Source organism: Scyliorhinus torazame, chromosome 18 (genome assembly GCF_047496885.1).
Source record: "Scyliorhinus torazame isolate Kashiwa2021f chromosome 18, sScyTor2.1, whole genome shotgun sequence".
NCBI classification, from domain to species: domain Eukaryota; kingdom Metazoa; phylum Chordata; class Chondrichthyes; order Carcharhiniformes; family Scyliorhinidae; genus Scyliorhinus; species Scyliorhinus torazame.
Window position 1 is genome coordinate 153,633,028 of NC_092724.1, and position 21,900 is coordinate 153,654,927.

The 21,900-nt window shown below is 47.3% G+C and overlaps 1 protein-coding gene across 2 annotated transcripts in view; it reads right to left on the reverse strand.

The window, feature by feature from the left end:
* Positions 1-345: 345 nt before the first annotated feature.
* LOC140395630 (alpha-N-acetylgalactosaminide alpha-2,6-sialyltransferase 2-like) overlaps positions 346-21,900 on the reverse strand; it is a 61,386-nt gene continuing 39,831 nt past the window's right edge. The window contains exons 3-9 of one of the 2 annotated variants that reach the window (XM_072483634.1): positions 19,498-19,666; positions 15,769-15,946; positions 14,908-15,046; positions 12,666-12,766; positions 11,759-11,842; positions 7,893-7,992; positions 346-3,491 (exon numbers count right to left, since the gene is read on the reverse strand). In XM_072483634.1, the coding sequence (XP_072339735.1) occupies positions 3,297-3,491; positions 7,893-7,992; positions 11,759-11,842; positions 12,666-12,766; positions 14,908-15,046; positions 15,769-15,946; positions 19,498-19,666 (966 nt within the window). In that variant the 3' untranslated portion in view covers positions 346-3,296. Of the gene's footprint in view, positions 3,492-7,892; positions 7,993-11,758; positions 11,843-12,665; positions 12,770-14,907; positions 15,047-15,768; positions 15,947-19,497; positions 19,667-21,900 lie in introns of both variants that reach the window. The other variant, XM_072483633.1, reaches the window with a different exon arrangement.

A 21,900-nucleotide genomic window follows, 5' to 3' on the forward strand; every position in this document is an offset into this window, starting at 1 on the left:
GACTTCAGCCTAACCTGAAGGGTGGGATTGAATTGATTTGTGAACGTCAGCTATCTCTTTCCTTCAGTTAGCACTGGGGCACAGTAACACTGTACCGAAACCCTCGAAATCTTCTTCCTTCGGTTTCTGATTATGCTGTGCCTGCATCTCAAGCCAAGACGCTGAGGAGGAGACCTGTAGGGTCGGGGTGAAGGTCGACAGGAAACCGACTGCCGCTATTTTGTTGGTGAACTGACAAGAACAGAAAACGACATGCAACAGGAAAGACCTTCTGATCAAAAAATACATTCCGAGACAAGTTGGCAAGTGCACCTGTTGTCAGGTGAAAAGCCTTGGAGTTAAAACTTTTAGAACAACTTCAAATTTATTGATCAGAAATTATGTATGAACCAAGACAAAATAAATCTTGATACATTTCTGCAGTGTTTACATGAGGAGACCACAGAATGGTGTGCAATTGCGAAACAAAACAGAGATCCTTACAATTAGGTTCCACATACTTTTTCTAAACAATCGGTTACTGTTTGACGTTATTGAAAATGTATCCATTTCACATTTTTTCTGCGGATTGGTTATTAAACAGCATGAATAGCCTCGCTAAATCGTCACTGCCACGCAAATTCCTGCACTCCCAATGGCTTCATTCCAGGGAATTTTCAATGCCCCTGGTTCCACCAGAAACTTTGAATTACTTTGTTCCATTTGTGCATTACGGGATGATGACTTCCTGGTGCTGACAACTGATCTTTGCAGAGCGGAATAATCCAAATATAGTTACAAGTGAAGATGGGTCAGGTCATATAACTGCAGAGTAGACTTAACAAATTATGAGATAGACAGCAGGGCAAAAAATTCACTTAACAACATGGTACAATTCGATTCCTTTTTCTACATCTTGTCAAAAAGATGTTCACACCACATGGCAGACATTCAGATTTGCCATCAAAGGCAGTTAAATTCAGGAGGTTGTAGGATTAATGGAGGGTATTTGCTTGAATCTTTGTTAAGACACCCAAGTGTATCGATTCAAAAAAAACAAAAAGCTTGAAGGCACATTATTAAGTCCAAAGTAATTTTACCCTGATTTCAATATTCCAAAAGGCAGTGCGAGCTTATGCCAGCAAATGCCCGTGATAGATGTTTCCCCTGGCTGTTGAGTTTAAAACCAGGAACATCTCAGGATAAGGGGTAGGCCATTTGAGAGATGAGGAGGAATTTCTTCACGCTAGAGGGTGATGAATCTTTGGAGTTCTCTACCTCAAGGGGGCAGTGGAAGCTCAATCATTGAGCATTTCCAAAACAGAAATCGAATAGACTGATGGAGGCTAAATGGCATCAAAGGACATGGAGATGGTCCGGGGAAAGTGTCGTTAAGGTAGATGATTATGCTGGAGCAGGCTTGATAGATTAATGGCCTCTCCTGCTCGTACATCCCTACCCACCATATCTTCCCATTTCCATAATAGGAGGGAATTCCCAATTCTTGGGAACAGGCAGCAATCCCAACTGGAAGAGAGGAGAAAGTTGCCGACCTTTCCTTCTCAACTTATTCCTCAAACTTGAGGAGTTGCCCCCAACATAAAATCAAACCACGCCATGGCTTTGGACATCCCAGCAGCAAACAATAACGATAAATGGATGCAAACTATGGACCAAGACTTCAGGTTCTACTGGACAATTGGGCAAACATATTGTTGACAAAGATAGCGGCTTTTGCAGAAGTAGTAATTCAGGTTGTTGTGCATTGTGCAATGTTGGTGCTTTTCTGAAACTTGCATTAAGGCACGTTGTTAAGGCAGAGAATTGAGGGGCTTGACTCTCATTTTTTACTCCTGTATACCAGGGTAGAAGCGACTGGTGCTGGCACCATGTAACCACTGGGAATGTAGTGAATTCTAACTCGTACATCTAAATCTGAATGTAGCAAAGTTACCCCCTTTCCAAAAACACTTGCGCAACTACCCGAAACATTTTCTAATTATGACCCAGAAATAGATCCCGAAATACAGCATTGGAAAGGTTGTAGCATTGTGCATCTTTCAGTAATTGGAGACGCTTTGGAAGCCAGGTGGAAATAACGCTTGGCAGGTAGGAGGCAATGGGCTGAGGACGGATTGTAATGGCACTTACCCAGTGGAAACGAAGGAATAGTATATTGAACACCTGAATGCTCCATCACCATATTTACTGGGGCCTTCCACTGCATGCCCCAGACTCCGTTCCTTAGGCAAGTGACGAGCCAGATACAGGAAAGGAATAAACTAGGTAGGGATGTGTGCAGTTTATTGCGCTGTTGAACCAGGTGGTGAAAAGGAAGAAGCCTGCTCTCTTCAAAAGTGCAAGCGAATAATTGTTGTGCAGTTAGGTTGATCAGGCATGTCTCTTGACTCCACAGGAATAGCATGGGCTAACGTCATCCTGGGCTGCCCGCTCCCCTCAAACTACCAAACAAGTATTGCGCCAGACTAGGGTTGGTACATTGCTCATCACAGCCCAGTGGTGAGACCCAGAGTCGAAGGACCCACCAGCAATAATGAGTATTGAGCAGAGTGTCACTCACTACCCGCCTTTTCCATACCTGAAGTTATCTGCCGCATGATTTTGGGTTGCGGTGGGGGCACGGGGGGTGGGGGGGGGGGGTGCATATTATGCTTACATATGGTTTACTCACTTCAGTTTGCAGTTATCTTTACAACATTGATCTTCACAGCCATACAGCTACAATATTAAATACATTATAAATTAATTCTTCCGTTGATTCAAAAGTACATGCATGACGAGTCTTTTAGCACATCCACATTTGGAACATTCCAGAAAACATTTCGAGCAAATCTGCACGAGTGGTTTGCAGGCACTTGAGACACCAACCATTTGAAAACATCGACATAAAAGTGGCCAGAAAACGTCAGATCGCCAAAAGAATGGTGCAATCGCTGAAATACACACCCAATTGTTTCTTCCTCAAATTCTTTGAGACAGGAAGGGTTCATACTCTGGAATCAAATGTGCTCCCATGGACAACTCCACCTCTGTCGCCCCTCTGCCACGTCCCACACTCCCCATCACTTTCCACCCTACCAGCAGCATGGGAAATCGGCAGCACCATCTCACTCCATTAGAAGGACTGGCCGGGGATACTTCCAGCCTCCAGTTTCAGATCAGTTTCACAGTCCCAAAGGACAGGGATGAAAAGGACAAAAAAAATAACCAACCACAATATCCAAGGCCCCAAGAAAGGTAGTAAGGCTGGAGAAGTCCTTCTTCACCAGATACCCAATTTCCAATTAGATTCAAGCTCATTCCAATATCTTGCTTGCATTCACTTCTCTGGTATAGAGTTTAATTATCCCATAATTGTGCAACTTTTTCCATAGCTTCATTTCCAATCTCATGTCGTGATTAGAATAAAAGACCAGTCTATGGTAGTCTCGGTCAAAATAATGATCGGAATATTTTGCGTAGTTTTCGGTGATAAATCCATAAGCACTAACCTAGAAGCGAATAGAACAGGCAAACTTTTAAACAATGGAAGTACGCACATCTCTAACCCAAATGTGAAGCTGAGTATGAAGGAAAAAGTAGGCTCCAACGTACTAACTTTACCTTGGGATACATCGCTGCCAATTAACAGGAGCTGACTATTACAAAGCTAACGTTGCAATGTTCTCTGCTGGAGTACACCGGGGAAGGGGCTGTAGAAATAGAGGTTGACCTCGGTATAGTTTTTTTGTTTTTTTAAATATATTTATTAAAGTTTTTTAACACAATTTTTCTCCCTTACAAACAATAACCCCCCCCCCCCCCCCACATGTAACAAAATAACGAGAAATCGCGCAGAGCAAGATATATACATGGCAAAATGATATATTTACATGTCTTTGTACACTGGCCCTCACCCGTACGTGCCAGTTTCCCCAACCCTTCATGTTATCACTTGCTCATCCACCCTCCCAGACAGTCCCCCCCCCCCCCCAGGTTGCTGCTGCTGCTGACCGATCTTCCTCTAACGCTCCGCGAGATAGTCTAGGAACGGTTGCCACCGCCTGTAGAACCCCTGCGCAGACCCTCTCAAGGCGAACTTAATCCTCTCCAACTTTATGAACCCAGCCATATCGTTTATCCAGGCCTCCACGCTGGGGGGCTTCGCCTCCTTCCACATTAGCAAGATCCTTTGTCGGGCTACTAGGGACGCAAAGGCCAGAATGCCGGCCTCTTTCGCCTCCTGCATTCCCGGTTCGTCCACTACTCCAAATATTGCTAGCCCCCAGCTTGGCTTGACCCCAATTTTCACCACCTGAGATATTGCTCCCGCCACTCCTCTCCAGAACCCCTCCAGTGACGGGCATGACCAAAACATATGGACATGGTTCGCCGGGCTCCCTGAGCACCTTCCACATCTGTCCTCTACCCCCAAAGAACCTGCTCAACCTCGCCCCCGTCAGGTGAGCTCTGTGAACCACCTTAAATTGTATCAGGCTGAGCCTGGCACACGAGGAGGAGGAATTAACCCTACCTAGGGCATCCGCCCACAGACCTTCCTCGATCTCCTCCCCCAGCTCCTCCTCCCATTTACCCTTCAACTCTTCTACCAGCGCTTCCCCTTCTTCTTTCATCTCCTGGTGTATTTCCGACACCTTGCCCTCCCCGACCCATACACCCGAGATCACGGTGTCTTGAATTTCTTGTGCCGGGAGCAATGGGAATTCCCTCACCTGTCGCCTCACAAAAGCCCTCATCTGCACTTATCTAAAGGCATTTCCCGGGGGTAATTCAAACTTCTCCTCCAGTGCCCCTAGGCTCGCAAACGTTCCGTCAATGAACAGGTCCCCCATTCTTCTGATCCCCGCCCGCTGCCAGCTCTGGAACCCCCCCGTCCATCTTCCCCGGGACAAACCGATGGTTACCCCTGATCGGGGACCACACCGATGCTCCCATTGCACCCCTGTGCCGTCTCCACTGGCCCCAGATCCTTAGCGTTGCCGCCACCACCGGGCTCGTGGTATACTTTGTCGGCGAGAGCGGCAGCAGTGCCGTCACCAACGCCCCCAGGCTCGTTCCTTTACAGGACGCCATCTCCATCCTCTTCCATGCCGCCCCCTCTCCTTCCATAACCCACTTGCGGATCATCGACACATTTGCTGCCCAGTAGTAGCTCCCCAGGTTTGGCAGCGCCAACCCTCCTCGGTCCCTACTGCGTTCCAGAAACCCTCTCCTTACCCTCGGGGTCTTATTCGCCCACACAAACCCCATAATATTCCTGCCTACTCTCTTAAAAAAGGCCTTAGTGATCATGATGGGAAGGCACTGAAACACAAACAGAAACCTCGGAAGGACCACCATTTTGACCGACTGCACTCTACCCGCCAGCGACAGCGGTAACATGTCCCATCTTTTAAAATCCTCCTCCATTTGCTCCACCAACCTCATCAAATTCAGTTTATGTAGGGCCCCCCAACTCCTGGCTATCTGGATCTTTTAAGAGCCGCCGCACATTGGTGTTTAGCTGCCTACCCTTTACAAATCCTGTCTGGTCCTTGTGAATCACCCCCGGGACACAGTCCTCGATCCTCGTGGCCAGCACTTTTGCCAGCAACTTTGCATCCACATTAAGGAGCGAGATCGGCCTGTACGATTCACATTGCAGTGGGTCCTTGTCCCGCTTTAGGATGAATGAAATTGTCGCTTCCGACATTGTCGGAGGTAGGGTCCCCTCCTCTCTTGCCTCATTAAAGGTCCTCACTAGTAGCGGGGCCAACAGGTCTACGTACTTCCTGTAGAACTCCACCGGGAACCCGTCCGGTCCCGGGGCCTTCCCCGCCTGCATGCTCCCCAAACCCTTGCTCAGCTCCTCCAACCCAATTGGTGCCCCCAAACCAGCCACCTCTTGCTCCTCCACCCTCGGGAATCTCAGTTGGTCTAGGAATCGTCTCATACCCTCTTCCCCCGCTGGGGGGACCTCGGTATAGTTGAGTGATGGACATCACAGGGGGCTTGCCGACCAGTATGTGTGAGGATGATGCATGACAGATGAGCCGTGACATATCATGACAGTACGTCGCCCACTAGACGTACAGGCAGCGGTGAGCGAGCGCGAACACGAGAGCGCGAGACTATAGCAGTTGGATACAGTCAAGAATTCCTGCGGCTACCCTCTACACCACTCCAGACATGCGGCACAAATATGTTGTTTCAATGTCCACTGGTGCTTACGGCACTGTTGCTACGTCACGCTTCAAAGGGTGTGGCGTCAATGGTTAAATCAAAGACCTTAAATCTTCTTAAATCAAAGACCTTTCCTTCCACTGCTGCCAAACATTCATCTTTACCAAGCCATAACCTACTCTTGCTACAGAAAATAGTTATTTCACCACCACACTGCACTTAGATCATAAGACATAAAGACCATAAGACATAGGAGCAGAATTAGACCATTCAGCCCATCGAGTCTGCTCTGCTATTCAATCATGGCCGACATGTTTCTCATTCCCATTCTCCTGCCATCTTCCCATAATCCTTATTAATCAAGAACCTTGTATTGGTTGATCAGTGGTAATAACATCAATCATTAAGGAATCAACTTTTATCACTATCCGGTTCGACTCAGGTGATGATGGTACTACATAAATACATACTGGGGTTATTACTGATGACTTGATCCAAATTCCCACCATCTTTTGATCCAATTCCCTTTGAAAGTTATGCCTGAATCTGCTTCCACCACTCTTTCAGGCAACGAATTTCAGATAATAACTCACTGCTTAATACAATTCTCCTCATCACTGGTCTGGTTCCTTTGACAACTACATGAACTTTCCCCCCTCTGGTTACTAACCCTCCGGTCACCTTCATCACCACTGACCCGAAACTAACTGGACCAGCCATATAAATACCATGGCAACAAGTGACATGGTGGCACAGTGGTTAGCATTGCTGCCTCAAGGCGCTTGGGACCCGGATTAAATTCCAGCCGTTCTCCCAGTGTCTGCGTGGGTTTCCTCCGGGTGCTCCGGTTTCCTCCCATAGTCCAAAGATGTGCAGGTTAGGTGAACTGACCATGATCAATTGCCCCTTAGTGTCCAAAAGGGGTTATGGGGATAGGCCAGCACAGTGTGGCTGGTTAGGGTGCTCATTCAGACGGTCAGTGCAGACTCTATGGGCCGAATGGCCTCCTTCTGCACTGGCGAAATTCCATGATTCTTCGATAAGAGCAGGTCAAAGGCTGGGAATTTTGCAGCGAATAACTCTTCTGCTGACTCTCTAAAGCCGGTCCTTTATCTCCAAGGAACAAGTCAAATAGGTTATGGGATACTCGCCACTTGCCCGAATTAGCACTGCTCCAACAATGCTCAAGAATTTTGACACAATCTCGGACACAGCAGCCTTCACGATGCACACCACACCCACCACCTTAAATGGTCACTCCCCCAACCACTGACCCACGGTGAGAGCCGTGTGCACCGTCTGGTGGATGCACTGCAGCAACTCACCAAGTCACCTTGCAAATCCGTGACCTCTACACCCCAGACGAACAAGGGGCAGCAGATGCGTCGGGAACACCACCACCTGCAATATCTGCACTGGCTTGGAACTATATCGCCAGTCCTCCACTGTCGCTGGGTCAAAACCCTAGAATTCTTTCGCTATCCGCACTTAGCGGGGGGGGCTATATTTGGGCATTCAAGGAAAGAAATCTGACAAATCAAATCTGACAAATTTATTCAGAAAGTTTCACTAATTATTCTGCAGAATAGGAAGGTATCCTCTGTTCTGTTACAAATATTAGATGCGTTCAGTGACATTCCATCTGACAGCACCCTCCCAGACTGAGCTCAACCTGGGGCAGTGGTACAAGGGGGGGGCAGCCATTGTTAAGTAAAAACAATTCCTCTTACCTCATCACAGGAATGGATAGCCGCCAAGAGCATAGTTGCGCCAGTCGATGGGCGATATATACCACGGTGCGAAGTCTCCAAAATGTGTGACCACAGAAACCTGTGGAGATAAGGAATCGCAGAATTGTGGCGGCGCAGAAGGAGGCCATTCAGCCCATCGTGCCATCATGACTTTGTGCCATTCCCCTGCCTTTTCTCAGTAACCCTGCACATGACCGGTAATTATCTCACTCCCTTCTTGAATGCCTCGCTTGAACCTGCCTCCCCCACAATCCGGGCTGTGCATTCCAGACCCCGACCACTCGTTGTGAAAAAGGTTTCTCGTCACATCACATTTGCCTCTTATGCAAATCACTTTAAATCTGTGCCCTCTTGTTCGCGATTCTTTTACGGAACAGTTTCTCCATATCTGCTCTGTCCAGCCGCCTCCTGCTTGTGTCATGTGAGAGTACCTTTAAAAGAAATGGGTGTTTAAGAAATGTACCTTTAAGAAATGGGTGTTTATCAGTGATTTCAGAGTGTGGGTGGAGCTGGGCTGTCTGTCAGCTTTTTACTTTCGTTTTAGGCTGTTTGCTGCAGGGTGTTTTAGTTTCATTTTCAGCTGGATAGCTGCAGTCACAGCCAGAAGGTTTATTAGTCTATCGCTCTGTAATCTAAAGACTGTAAATCAATCCTTTGGTGATTTAAAACTAATAACTGCTCTCAATAGTGAATTTAAACCTGATCTTTGTGTTTTAAAAAAAGACTTATGGATGTTAAAAAGACAGCTTAAGGATTACTTAGTGTTGTATTCTTTGGGGGTTGTATTTGAATTAATGGTTGCTAAGATGTTCACAGTATGTTTTAAAAAGGTTAACTTGAGTTCATAGAATAAACATTGTTTTGCTTAAAAAAATACTTTTCCATTTCTGCTGTACCACACCTGTACAGTGGGCCGTGTGCTCCCCATACCACAATCTATTAAAAGTCGTGGGTCAGGTGAACTCCATGATACACTTTAGGGTTCTCTAAACCCTGGCCCATAACAATTGTGAGCATCTCGGTCAAATCTCCTCTCAGCCTTCTTCTCTACAAGGAGAACAGACCCAACCTCTCCAATCTATCCTCATAACTGAAGTTTCACATTTCTGGAACCGTACTTGGTAACCTCTTCTGTGCTCTCTCCAATGCGTTCACATCCTTCCTATAGTGCAATACCCAGAACTGTGCATAATATTCCAGCTGAGGTCTAACTAGTGTCTTGCACAAGTTCAGCAGAACCTCCTTGCTCTTGCATTCTATACCCTATTAATAAAGCCCAGAATACTATATGCTTTTTTAACTGCTCTCTCCATTTGTCCAACCACCTTCAACGATCTGTGCACACATACAGCCAGGTCCCTCTATTCCTGTACCCTTTTTAGACTTTTATCCTTATTTGATGCACAAAAAGATTTGTGACAATAATACCAAAACAGGGTTATACCCATCATGAAAATCTGATCAGACCAGGTATTTTTCTCTCGAGAGAAGAGAAGGATAGGTAATGCATTTTGGAAGGTCTAATGCAGGTACGGAATATACAGTGAATGGTAGAACCCTCAAGAGTATTGAAAGTCAGAGAGGTCTAGGTGTACAGGTCCACAGGTCACTGAAAGGGGCAACACAGGTGGAGAAGGTAGTCAAGAAGGCATACGGCATGCTTGCCTTCATTGGCCAGGGCACTGAGTATAAGAATTGGCAAGTCATGTTGCAGCTGTATAGAACTTTAGTTAGGCCACACTTGGAATATAATGTTCAATTCTGGTCGCCACACTGCCAGAAGGATGTGGAGGCTTTAGAGAGGGTGCAGAAGAGATTTACCAGGATGTTGCCTGGTATGGAGGGCATTAGCTATGATGAGCGGTTGAATAAACTCGGTTTGCTCTCACTGGAACGACGGAGGTTGAGGGGCGACCTGATAGAGGTCTACAAAATTATGAGGGGCATAGACAGAGTGGATAGTCAGAGGCTTTTCCCCAGGGTAGAGGGGTCAATTACTAGGGGGCATAGGTTTAAGGTGCGAGGGGTAAGGTATAGAGTAGATGTCAAGGCAAGTTTTTTTTACACAGAAGGTAGTGGGTGCCTGGAACTCGCTGCCGGAGGTGGTGGTGGAAGCAGGGACGATAGTGACATTTGAGGGGCATCTTGACAAATACATGTATAGGATGGGAATAGAGGGATACGGACCCAGGAAGTGTAGAAGATTGTAGTTTAGTCGGGCAGCATGGTCGGCACGGGCTTGGAGGGCCGAAGGGCCTGTTCCTGTGCTGTACTTTTCTTTGTTCTTTGTTCGGATTGGATTTGTTTATTGTCACGTGTACCGAGGTACAGTGAAAAGTATTTTTTTGAGAGCAGCTCAACAGATCATTAAATACATGGGAAGAAAAGGGAATAAAAGAAAATACATAATAGGGCAACACAAGGTATACAATGTAACTACATAAGCACTGGCATCGGATGAAGCATACAGGGTGTAGTGTTAATGAGGTCAGTCCATAAGGGGGCAGAAGGGCAGCATAAGAAAATGGAGCAGGCGTTATCCATATGGCCTCTTGAGGCTGTTCAATTCAATGGGCTGGACATGCCGACCACCCTGCCTCGAAAGGCAGAAAAGAAAGTACGCACTCATCTGCCTGAAGCGGGGCTTGAACCCAAATTTTCTGACTCGAGAAGCGAGGGCGCGACCTACGAAGGCATAGATTTCTCGTCAAGTCTCTGGAGGCAAGACATGAATTCATTCACACCATTGCGGTCACCAATGCAGGTAAACACAGAAGCCACTTCCCACACAGCAGGACTCCACAAACAATACGGTGAATAGTGGGTATTTCTGGTGGCGTAGCTTAGGGCATTCTGCGGAGTGATGCTTCGGTTAAATAAATTGTCGTTAAGATTTGTCAACAATAAGGAAAATTTAACATTCAGTTAGGCATTGGGAAAAAAAGGAGTTTTCTTTTTGTGACACAAACATTCAATATCTCAGATTATTTCTGCAGCTTCAAAAAGGGAAGACTGAAAGTTGATCATTGCCAGAAGTCCCATCCTATTCACCAACGGTCAGGTGGTAAGTTCACCAAAGGTCAGGTGGAGCTGGATCAAGTTTGCATGTTTATTTTTAGGTTTTCTTCTTAGCTAAAGGCTTAACATCGTTATTTTGTTGGCTTAGCATATTTGGAGTCATACTAAACCCCAAATCACTGATGTTCTTCTGTACATGCTAGACCAGGGGGCATCAGAGTGGAGTTCGACAGTGGGAGAAAGGCCACGGAGAAGTTGATGTTGTAATGGTCTTTTAACCAAACTTAAAAAGCGAGAAAACTGCATTAAGAGTTAGAAGGGAGCCCCAGAACACTGAACTCACTCCATCGTAATGTGCGCGTATTCTGTGGAATCAGCACGGTCGCGTAGTGGTTAGCACTGTTGCTTCACAGCTCCAGGGTCCCAGGTTCGATTCCCGGCTTGGGTCACTGTCTGTGTGCAGTCTGCATGCTCTCCCCGTGTCTGCGCGGGTTTCCTCCGGGTACTCCGGTTTCCTCCCACAGTCCAAAGATGTGCAGGTTAGGTGGATTGGCCATTCTAAATTGCCCTTAGTGTCCAAAAAAGGTTCGGTGGGATTACTTGGTTATGGGGAAAGGGGGGATAGGGTAGGAGGTGTGGGGCTTATGTGGGGTGCTCTTTCCAAGGGACAGAGCAGACTTGATGGGCTGAATGGCCTCCTACTGCACTGTAAATTCTATGACTCTATAACTCTCTTTGCAAGTTTGATGCAACAATTAGTCATCAATCCCTTCTCGAGCACTTCACTCATTCTCTCTCTTAACAACGCAAAATTAAAATCTTTTTACCTATTTCGAACATATCGAATAAAGTCAGGGTGATACATCTTGAATTTTCCAGGTCCAGTGCTTTCTCCAAAGAACATCGGTGGCCTAAGAGGGGCAAAACAGAAGACCCAAGACATAATAGTCATTACCTTTAGATTTCCACCCTTCACTACAAAATCAACTCATGCCTCCAATGTGCACACAATTCTCATCCACCCCTCCTCTGAAGATGATGCTGAATCAAGGATCCAACTAGCTATTTAACATGTGTAACCAGAGACAATGAATAGAACGGGTTGATCAATTGGCAAAGGAAGGGGGGAGGAAACACACACATGCACCACCAAACACAAAACAGGAGGAAGGTCCCAGGTTTTCGTTTCTCCACGCCTCTCTTACAAACACAGCCAATTGGAATTTCTATCTTGGTGTCTTGCAAAGTGTACCTTGTGCTGGACGCAGATTTATATATTCACCAATATATTCACCTGCAGGCATTGCACAGCAGAAACCAAGACTAAAGCCCATGGATCGGGTGAAACAGGATTAGATGCCTGGGGGGGGGGGAAATAATTGGTACGCATTTGCCCTTCCAGTGCACATGTTAGTCATACATTCAATTCTCTTTTATAGATTTGTAGATTTGGCAACGATTTAAACTAATATATAAAATAATAATGGTGATTGGATTGTGTTTGGGTACATTCACACCCCTGTGGGATTTGGCCACACCACAGGAAGAAACTGAGTGTAGAGTTCAATTTATCCACACTGCTCAAGATAGCTCAGTCACTTAGAGGGTCAGTGCATTGTATAAAACTAAATCTTATCTAGCTAAGAAAGCAATGATCCTCCCACAGTGTGGCCAACCATTTGACCCGAGTGATGCATCAGCGCACAAAGTGAAAAGAACACAATAGAAACCTACTTGTTGGATTTGTCACGTCCCTTCCCTATGGGCGTGTGGGTTATTGCAGCTTTTACCAGGTAGTAATCTCGGTTATGGTCTGGGAGAAAAATGTACCTCGTCTCCTTTGAAAAAGGGGGTAGGGAGGAAAAAAAACAAAGAGTTATGTGGAGAATGAAACAGACGTGCTTCAATTACAGAGTACGCAGTGACTAATCAGTAATTCAGGCACTCCTAGTGTACAGGAGATAAGCATATTCGTTCTAAACCTGTATTCACTTAGTACAGCAGAACAAAGTGTGTATTTAAATCAGAACATAAAATATACATCAAGTATAGTGTATTATTTTTCCAAGTTAGCATGAGATAGTAACTACTTTATAAACTCTAATTAGTTCTTATTTTCCCCCAATATTTCCATTGCAGCACCTCCAACAGGGGTGAAGTAATTTAGATTTTATAAATTCTCCTTTGAGGGCAGCACGGTAGCACAAGTGGAGAGCACTGTGGCTTCACAGCGCCAGGATCCCAGCTTCGATGCCCCGCTGGGTCACTGCCTGTGCGGAGTCTGCACGTTCTCCCTGTGTCTGTGTGGGTTTCCTCCGGGTGCTCCGGTTTCCTCCCACAGTCCAAAGACGTGCAGGTTAGGTGGATTGGCCAAGCTAAATTGCCCTTAGTGCCCACAAAGGTTAGGAGGGGTTATTGGGTTGCCAGGATCGGGTGGAAGTGAGGGCTTAAGTGGGTTGGTGCAGACTCGATGGGCCGAATGGCCTCCTTCTGCACAGTATGGTCTATGTTGAGCACTTTGATAACATCTGATTTCACCCATTCTAACTGGAATGATTAATCTACAAAATAAAAAAATATTCACATGATCCAACTTTCTTAGTTGATTTATCTTCGTAACTCTTCTTCTGATCCCCAATGCTAATATTATATCCAGAATCTAGTTCTCTAGGTGTTGTATATCTTCGCCCATCCACAGCTCTCATCTAGTTTATTTTACTCAAGACAACTATCAAGAGTTGCCACTCGTCCATACAAAATAAGGTGAAAAAATCCGATGTGAACCCAACCTGCAGCTGGAATCTGAACTTTAACAAACATGGTTAAGGAATGGAAATCTATGCACTATATATACCAAGGTGTCAGACATTCCTCAAAGGGTTTCAGAGTCAGAAGACTGTGCGTTCAAGTTCCACTCCAGCACTGGAGCACAAAATCTAGTACAACACTCCAGCGCAGTGCTGAGGGAGTGTCACATTGCTGCAGGTGCCGTCTTATAATAATAATCTTTATTGTCACAAGTGGGCTTACATTAACACTGCAATGAAGTTACCGTGAAAAGCCCCTAGTCTTATGTGAGAGTTATATGGGGGCTTTCCTGTCAAATTGTTTTCTTGCAACCAAACCAATGGGCTGTTGTTCTTGCTTTTATACAAGGCACCAGTTGTGATACCTCAGGCTGTGGTCCTACTCTTAAGCCTCAAACGCCCAATTGGGCAAAGAGAGTGCTGCACTGTCAGAAATGAGGGAGATCTAAAATCGGGCGGGAGGAGATCACAAGAGATGGGGTAGGGTTGGGAAACAGGGATGAGAATTTTAAAAATCAAGGCGCTGTGTGTCCAGGAGCCAGTATAGGCCGGGGGGGGGGGGGGGGGGGGGGGGGGGGCGGGGGGAGGAGGAGGAGGAGGAGTGAATGCGACTTGCAGGAGGAAACAGATGGGAAGCAGAGTTTTTGGACAACCTCAAGTTTATGGAACGTGGGAGGTCGGCCAGGAATGCCCTGGAATAATAAAGTCTAGAGGTAAGAAAGGCGTAGATACTGATTTCTACAGCAGTAGGGACAGAGCTGGGTACATCACAGAAAGAGAGAGTCTAGCACGGATTTAAGGAGCAGGTCATTTGAAACTGAGACCAGGAGGAATTTCTGCACTAGAGGATGGTGAGCCTTTGGAATTCTCAGCCCCGAAGCTGCGGATGCTTCCTGAGTATGTTCAAGATCAAGATCGCTAAGATTTCCACACGTTAAAAACACAAAAGGGGCAGATCAGGAAATTGGTATTGAAGTAGAAGATTAGCTGGGATCTCACTGGATAGCGACACGGGTTTGAAGGGCTGAATGACCTACTCTTATTTCTTATATGTGGTCAGGAGCTCATCTCAGAACCAAAGTTGACACTTGTTGACACAACAAAGTTGACACAAAGCTGCACACGGTGGATCCGCCTCAAGCACAGTTCATCTGGGCAAGATACCTTACCTTAGATTGTGGCAAACCAATGTACCCCAAACGTCGATAGGCATTCAGCGAATTCCTCATTGTATTTGTGGAAAACGTATAAAATGATGTTCGAGTTCCTACATCTTTCTCAAATCCTTTAATAATGGCTCCATTTGCTCTATATTTTAAAGAAAAACCACAGCAGAATAAACAAGGAATTGACAAACAGGCAACATGCCATTTTAACTCACTAGAATTCCTCCCAGCCACCCTCATCTTGGGCTGCCATCGCTTAATCAATGCTTCTGCATTTATTTATCTAACTTTTCCTTTCACTCTTCAAACTTGGTCGCGTCTGACCATGTAGTTTAATTCATGAAACTTAAATCAGAAACATGCACACTTCAGATTGCTAAGACTTCCGAATTTGAATTATCCTACTTCCCATCTCCACCACCTTGGGGTTGGGACAGTATTAGAAGCAGCCTCACTGTACAAATTAGTAGTCCCTGTTTACAAATATTCGTATGAACCACTGGTCTAAGCAGGAAATGTAATTCTCACCAGAAATATTCACATCAAAAGCATCAGTAAATCTGGAGATTGAAAACAATGTCCATCTTCCAACTGCACCGCAATCACAATTCCGATCTCCCATGCTAATCATCCTGCAAGTCGACAATTTATTCTACATTGGGTAGAATTTGGTCAAATTAATTTCATTTAAAACCCTTAAATTTAGAGAAAAAGACAACTTCCATTCTGATAGCTCGAGTTGGATATTCAACCTCAAGGGCCAAGAGGTAAAACAGAGCGGGTTTTTCCTCTACCTTGCATTCTGGCACAGTGTTTCAATCCTCATTTGAGACTAGCCCAACAGAGATGTCAATAAACGCATACCTGAATACATAGTGGTGCTGATCTATTTCCTCGCCCTTCCGAGAACCATTCAAGATTCCACCATTTCCAATGACGGCACAACGAATGCAGCCCGAATCTTTATTTGGCCTATCCTGCCAGTCATCAAACATGAAGGTATTCGCGGAGGTGTTAAGATAGCTCAGGGCATCCTTCAGGTCTGCAACATAGGGTTGAGGTCACTCTACTGTTACAATATGCCGCATTACCTCAGCAAAGCAACTGTCTCTTAATGTTGACCTAAAATTTAGTACTGGAAACATCCATCTTACCAAGATGATTTTCTTGCTCCAATTCCTTCAACAAAAAAATTGTAGTGACAGCCAGAATATATATTGGCATTTAACTAAAAAAAAAAGTCCGTTCTGGGTGGAATTAGCGGGGTCACTCTCGGCACGAGTGCTCCTGAAGGGAATGCCCCCCCACCCCACCGAGACCGCACCCAGAGAAGCTCCAAAGGAGATCGGGAAACCATTTTATAAATGCCGTCCCAATCTCTCAATCTCTCAACTCCCCAACTCATCTATAAAAGGGATTGTCAATCCTCAACCCCCCTCTCTCCCCCCCCCCCCCCCCAGCCCCCGCACCCTACCTCACACGGGTAGAGCCTGGCACTGCCAACTTGGTACTGTGTCCCTTCCAGCCTGCAGTGCCATTGGGTATCGCAGCAGTGATGGTGGCACCCAGTTGGCACTGCCATGATGCTGGACTGGCAGTGCCAAGGTGCCACCTGCCATGCCCGGTACCACCCTGCCCAGAGGCTTCCTATCACCTAGGAGGCCCCTTAGATACAGTGCCTCCTGGTCCCCATTGTGGGTACTCGGCTGGGTGCTCCTCAGAGAGGCCAGTAGCTGCCGAGTGGCCGTTAAGTACGGCACGAGCACGGCTCAGTGGGTTCTTAAACTCACTTAGCTGTGTGAGACTGGGTGCCGGGTCGTGACATCTCGCGAGATGCAACGGTCATCAGGTATCCCGAGAGAGGCCTCTCCTGGAATCTACCAGCCGCGCAAACAAATATTTGCCAATTCGGTAAGTGACCTTAAATAATTGATCCTGGTGGTCGTGGCTGGCTGAGCCTCCCTGGCACGGTTCACATTTGTCCTCCACCTCATGGAAGAACTTGCTCATTCGGGTTCCAGTCAGGTAGGCCCTGTGCACCACTTTAAACTGCAGAAGGCTTAGCCTAGCGCAGGAGGAGGTGGGGTTGGCCCTGCTCAGTGCTTCGCTCCAGAGTCCCCAACCCACTACCATCCCCAATCCGTCCTTCCAGTTCCATCTTGTATCGTCCGGTGGTAGTCTTGCCCTGTATGGCAATTGTCCATATATGTTCCCACAGTTCCCACCCCTCTTTATTGTCTGTTGATTAGCTCCTCTAGGTCAAGTGTCTCCGTGTGCCCTGGGGTACTTTGCTGTCTCCTTACAAAGATAGTGTTTAATTTGGAGGTGCCTGAGCTCCTGTCCAATTGGTAGGTCCAGGTCCTCAGTCAGTTCGTCCAAGGTCGCGAGTCTGTCCTTTGTGTAGAAGTCCCTAATGGCTCATGTCTCCGCGTCCTGTCTCCATGTTTTTGAAGGTGCATTGAGCATGGCTGGCGGGAATTTGTGGTTGCCGCAGATGGGGGCCATGGAGGACATCTCGGTTGGACCGAAATGTCGTCTCTTGATTCCACGTTCTGGACCTGCCCCAGACTGGTCGGGTTCCGGGCAGCCTTCTTCGAGGCGATGTCCAAGGTTGTGGGAGTGAGGGTAGAGCCGAGAGTGGCAGAGTTCGGGGTATCGGACCAGCAAGATCTTCATATGGGTAAAGTGGGCCGACGCCCTGGCTTTCGCCTCCCTAATCGCACGCCGGAGAATCCAGCTCAGCTGGCGATCGGCAGCACCACCCACAGCTGCAGACTGGCTGGCAGACAGGTCGGAATTTCTGCACCTGCCGAAAATCAATTTCACCATCCGAGGGACGGTGAGAGCTTCCACAAAGCGTGGGGGGGGGGGCAATCGTCAGCCTGTCCCAAGATCTGTTCGAGGCAAACGACTAGGAAGAGAGTGGGAGGGGGAAAAAGGAGAGAGAGAAAGACAAGGGAGGGCATGGAGAAGAGACAGGGCAGGGCGCTTGCAAAAACTGTTGTACACAAGACACAAACGTAAAGATCAGACACACTGGAGCTGCTATTTTGAAATTTCATGTGCGTTATATGTTAAACTGTTATACTGTTAAAGTTGGAAAATGCCAATAGAAATATTTTTTTTAAATAATTCATCCTTGCAAAAGTGGCTCTTCATGTTGTAACACTACTTTCCAACTGCTTATCCTGTCACCTTCGAGTCTGTTCAAATCCTTGAGGAGTGCTCATCAACCTTTGTACATGCAGAGTCATTATCAGCCTCTTAGAAAGCAAATAGATTTCTGATGTGCATCGTTAAGAATGGAAAGTAGGGCAGCACGGTGGCGCAGTGGTTAGCACAGCTGCCTCACAGCACTGAGGTCCCAGGTTCGATCCCGGCTCTGGATCACTGTCCGTGTGGAGTTTGCACATTCTCCCCGTGGCTGCGTGGGCTTCGCCCCCACAACCCAAAGTTGTGCAGGATAGGTGGATTGGCCACGCTAAATTGCCCCTTAATTGGAAAAAATAATTGGGTAATCTAAATTTATTTTTTAAAAAAAAGAGAATGGAAAGTAGATTCTAAACAAAGCACTCAGAGGTATGGTCAGAGTGTTGGTAAGGGAAGGCGGTCTGCATCATTTTACAAAAGGTATTCCCCGCATCAGGGGCAGGATTCTCCGACCCCCCGCCGGGTCGGAGAATCGCTGGGGGCTGGCGTGAAACCCGCCCCCGCCGAATTCCGGCACCGCCAGCCGCCGAATTCTCCGGCACCGGATATTTGGCGGGGGCGGGAATCGTGCCGCGCCGGTCGTTGAGCGCCCCCCCCCCGGCGATTTTCCGGCCCGCAATGGGCCGAAGTCCCGCTGCTGGAACGTCTGTCTCGCTGGCGAGAATCAAACCACCTCTCTTACCGGCGGGACTAGGCGGTGCGGGCAGGCACCGGGGTCCTGGGGGGGGGGGGGGGGTGGCGCGGGGCGATCCGGCCCCTGGGGGTGCCCCACGGTCGCGGGTGGGCACCGGGGTCCTTGGGGGGGGGGGGGGGGGGTGACGCGCGGCAATCCGGACCCGGGGGGGTGCCCCCACGTGTGGCCTGGCCTGCGATCGGGGCCCACCGATCTGCAGGCGGGCCTGTGCCGTGGGGGCACTCTTTTCCCTCCGTTTCGGCCACAGCCTCCGCAATGGCCGACGCGTAGGAGACCCCCCCTCTCCTTGCGCATGCGCAGGGATGACGTCAGAGCCTGCTGACGCTCCCGCGCATGCACGGACTTCCGCCGCCCGGCAAAGTCCCTTCAGCCCCGACTGGCGTGGCACCAAAGGCCTTCCACGCCAGCCAGGGGAGCGGAAACCACTCCGGCGCGCGCCTAGCCCCTCACGGTGAGTGCTTGGCCCCTAAAGGAGCGGAGAAATCCGCAACTTTGGGGCGGCCCGACGCCGGAGTGGTTCAGCCACTCCATCCCGCCGGGACCCCCCCCCCCCCGCCCCGCCGGGTAGGGGAGAATCCTGGCCCAGGTAACTGCAAAATGCAGCTTGGTTAGTAAGACACTGCTATTTTGCCATTAATTATTTGCAGATTTGCTGTTTGGTATTATTTAATACAAAAAATAACATTTACCTTCATAGCTGATTACATCCCATCCGTGAGCTCCATTATACCTGCTCAGTCTTTTGTACTCCTGCTCTGTGGCATGTTTGTTCCACTGCAGGAGGGGTACCGTTCCCAAGAAGACGTCCTTGAACTCAGATATTTTTGCCATTCGATCTCTCAGGTTTTCAGGACATTTCTAATGAGCAAAAAGTATTAAGATCAAACAGTCAGTTTGTACTTATGTGCAAGTTATTGCAACTCAGCAGCTGAACAAAAAAAAACTGAACAAAACTGGACAAGAATTGGAGAGGATACATTCCATATTAAAAGGACAAATGCTGTACAGAAACAGGAACCATGTCTGCAGGCAGACAGCAGAATATGCATCCCTAAGACTCATCTCAGATAGGAACAAAGCAGAGTCATGACTGGGCCAACGGAAACATTACGTGGGAAGAACTGCACGCTCCTAATTCACTCCTGGAGAAACAATGGCATGTAAATGAGTTTTGCCCTGGCCAGATGAATGGGATAATAATCGAAGTGGTCCCCAACGTCCACTTGAGCCATTTGCAAGAGACCAGCAGTCTCTGCTGACATTACCAAACCTTTGTGGAGAAACTGATCATGCCAGATTCATTCTGCCAGCAATTAGCAAGCCTTTGCCCTGGAACTCACCTGTGGGAGGGGCCAGTCAGCGCCACTCAGGTTTTTGCCCTTAAGAATACGGGACTCAGAGGCACTCTCTCTCTTGCTTCGCTCTCTCGTCTCTTGCTACGGGGTGTCATATGAGAGAACCTTTAAGAAATGGGTGTTTATAAATGGGTATGTATATAAATATCTGTAGAGTACCTTTAAAAAATGGGTGTTTACTACTGCAGTGATGTCAGAGAGTGGGTGGAGCTGGGCTGTCTGTCAGCTTTTTACTTTCGTTTTAGACTGCTGCAGGGTGTGTTTTAGTTTTGTTTTCAGTGTTGGAGCTGAAGCCAGACAAAGCAGGTGTACTGCTGTTCTCTCTGCCATGTGCTGCAGGGTGTGTTTTAGTTTCATTTTCAGTGTTGGAGCTGAAGCCAGACAAAGCAGGCGTACTGCTGTTCTCTCTGCCATGAAAAGACTATCTCTTGATCATTGGGTGAATTCAGAATTATAAATGTTCTCAGTCGTGAATGTAAACCTAATGTGCTTCTGTTAAAAGGCGTTTCTTCTGTCTTCTGGATGTTGTTTGGCAAGTTATTAAGGATTACTTAGTGTTGTATTCTTTGGGGATTGTATTTGAATTGATGGTTGCTAAGATGTTCACTGTATGTTTTAAAAAGGTTAACCTGAGTTCATAGAATAAACATTGTTTTGCTTTAAAAAATACTTTTCCATTTCTGCTGTACCACACCTGTAGAGTGGGCCGTGGGCTCCCCATACCACAATCTATTAAAAGTTGTGGGTCAGGTGAACTCCATGATACGCTTTGGGGTTCTCTAAACCCTGGCCCATAACAGAGGCTCCTACCAGACTACAAGACAGAAGGTCACGAACACCAGACTACACAGGGTCAAAGCCCAGCAACCAAACGGACCAGACAGTTTTGAGGAAGAGCCAGAGACATTCGTGCCGGTTTAACATTCTTCCTGGGAACGGCGAGTATACTCCCTCAGCCCACAAAAACTCCCAATTAGGTTAGATTGTTGAGGTTGGGTAGGGTGAGTGGATATATCTATGTTTGTGTGTGCTTAAGTAAGCTTGCGTAAAAGTAAGAATTTTTGATATGCCGTTTAGTTTCTTGCTTCCCATAGTATTTTTATTTTTATTTTTATTAAAACTCATTTTATTCAAACATGTGTCAAAGTAGGTTACAGCAAATAAACACCCCGGGAAACATACTTCCCAACAGCAAATAAACACCCCGGGAAACATACTTCCCAACAGCAAATAAACACCCCGGGAAACATACTTCCCAACAATCAACTATACAGTTTGTACAGATTTGTCTCCTTTTTCACCCCCCTGCGACAAACAGCTCCTCAAACACGGTCACAAACATCCCCCACCTTTTCTCAAACTCCCCTGCTGAGCCCCTTAACTCATACTTTATCTTCTCTAACCACAGGAAGTCATACAGGTCACCCAACCATGCTGCTACCCCCGGTGGCGATGCCGACCGCCACTCCAGCAACATTCGTCGCTGTGTAATCAGAGAGGCGGAGGCCAAGACATCGGCCTTCCTCCTGTCCATGAGCTCCGGCTTCTCTGAAACCACAAATATCGCCACCAAAGGGTCCGGGTCCACTCCCTCCTCCACTATCCTGGCTAAGACCGCCAACACTCCCGCCCAGAATCTTCCCAATTTTTCACAACCCCAAAACATGTGCAGGTGATTCGCTGGCCCCCGCTCACACCTCTCACACTCATCCGCTACCCCCTGAAAGAACCCACTCA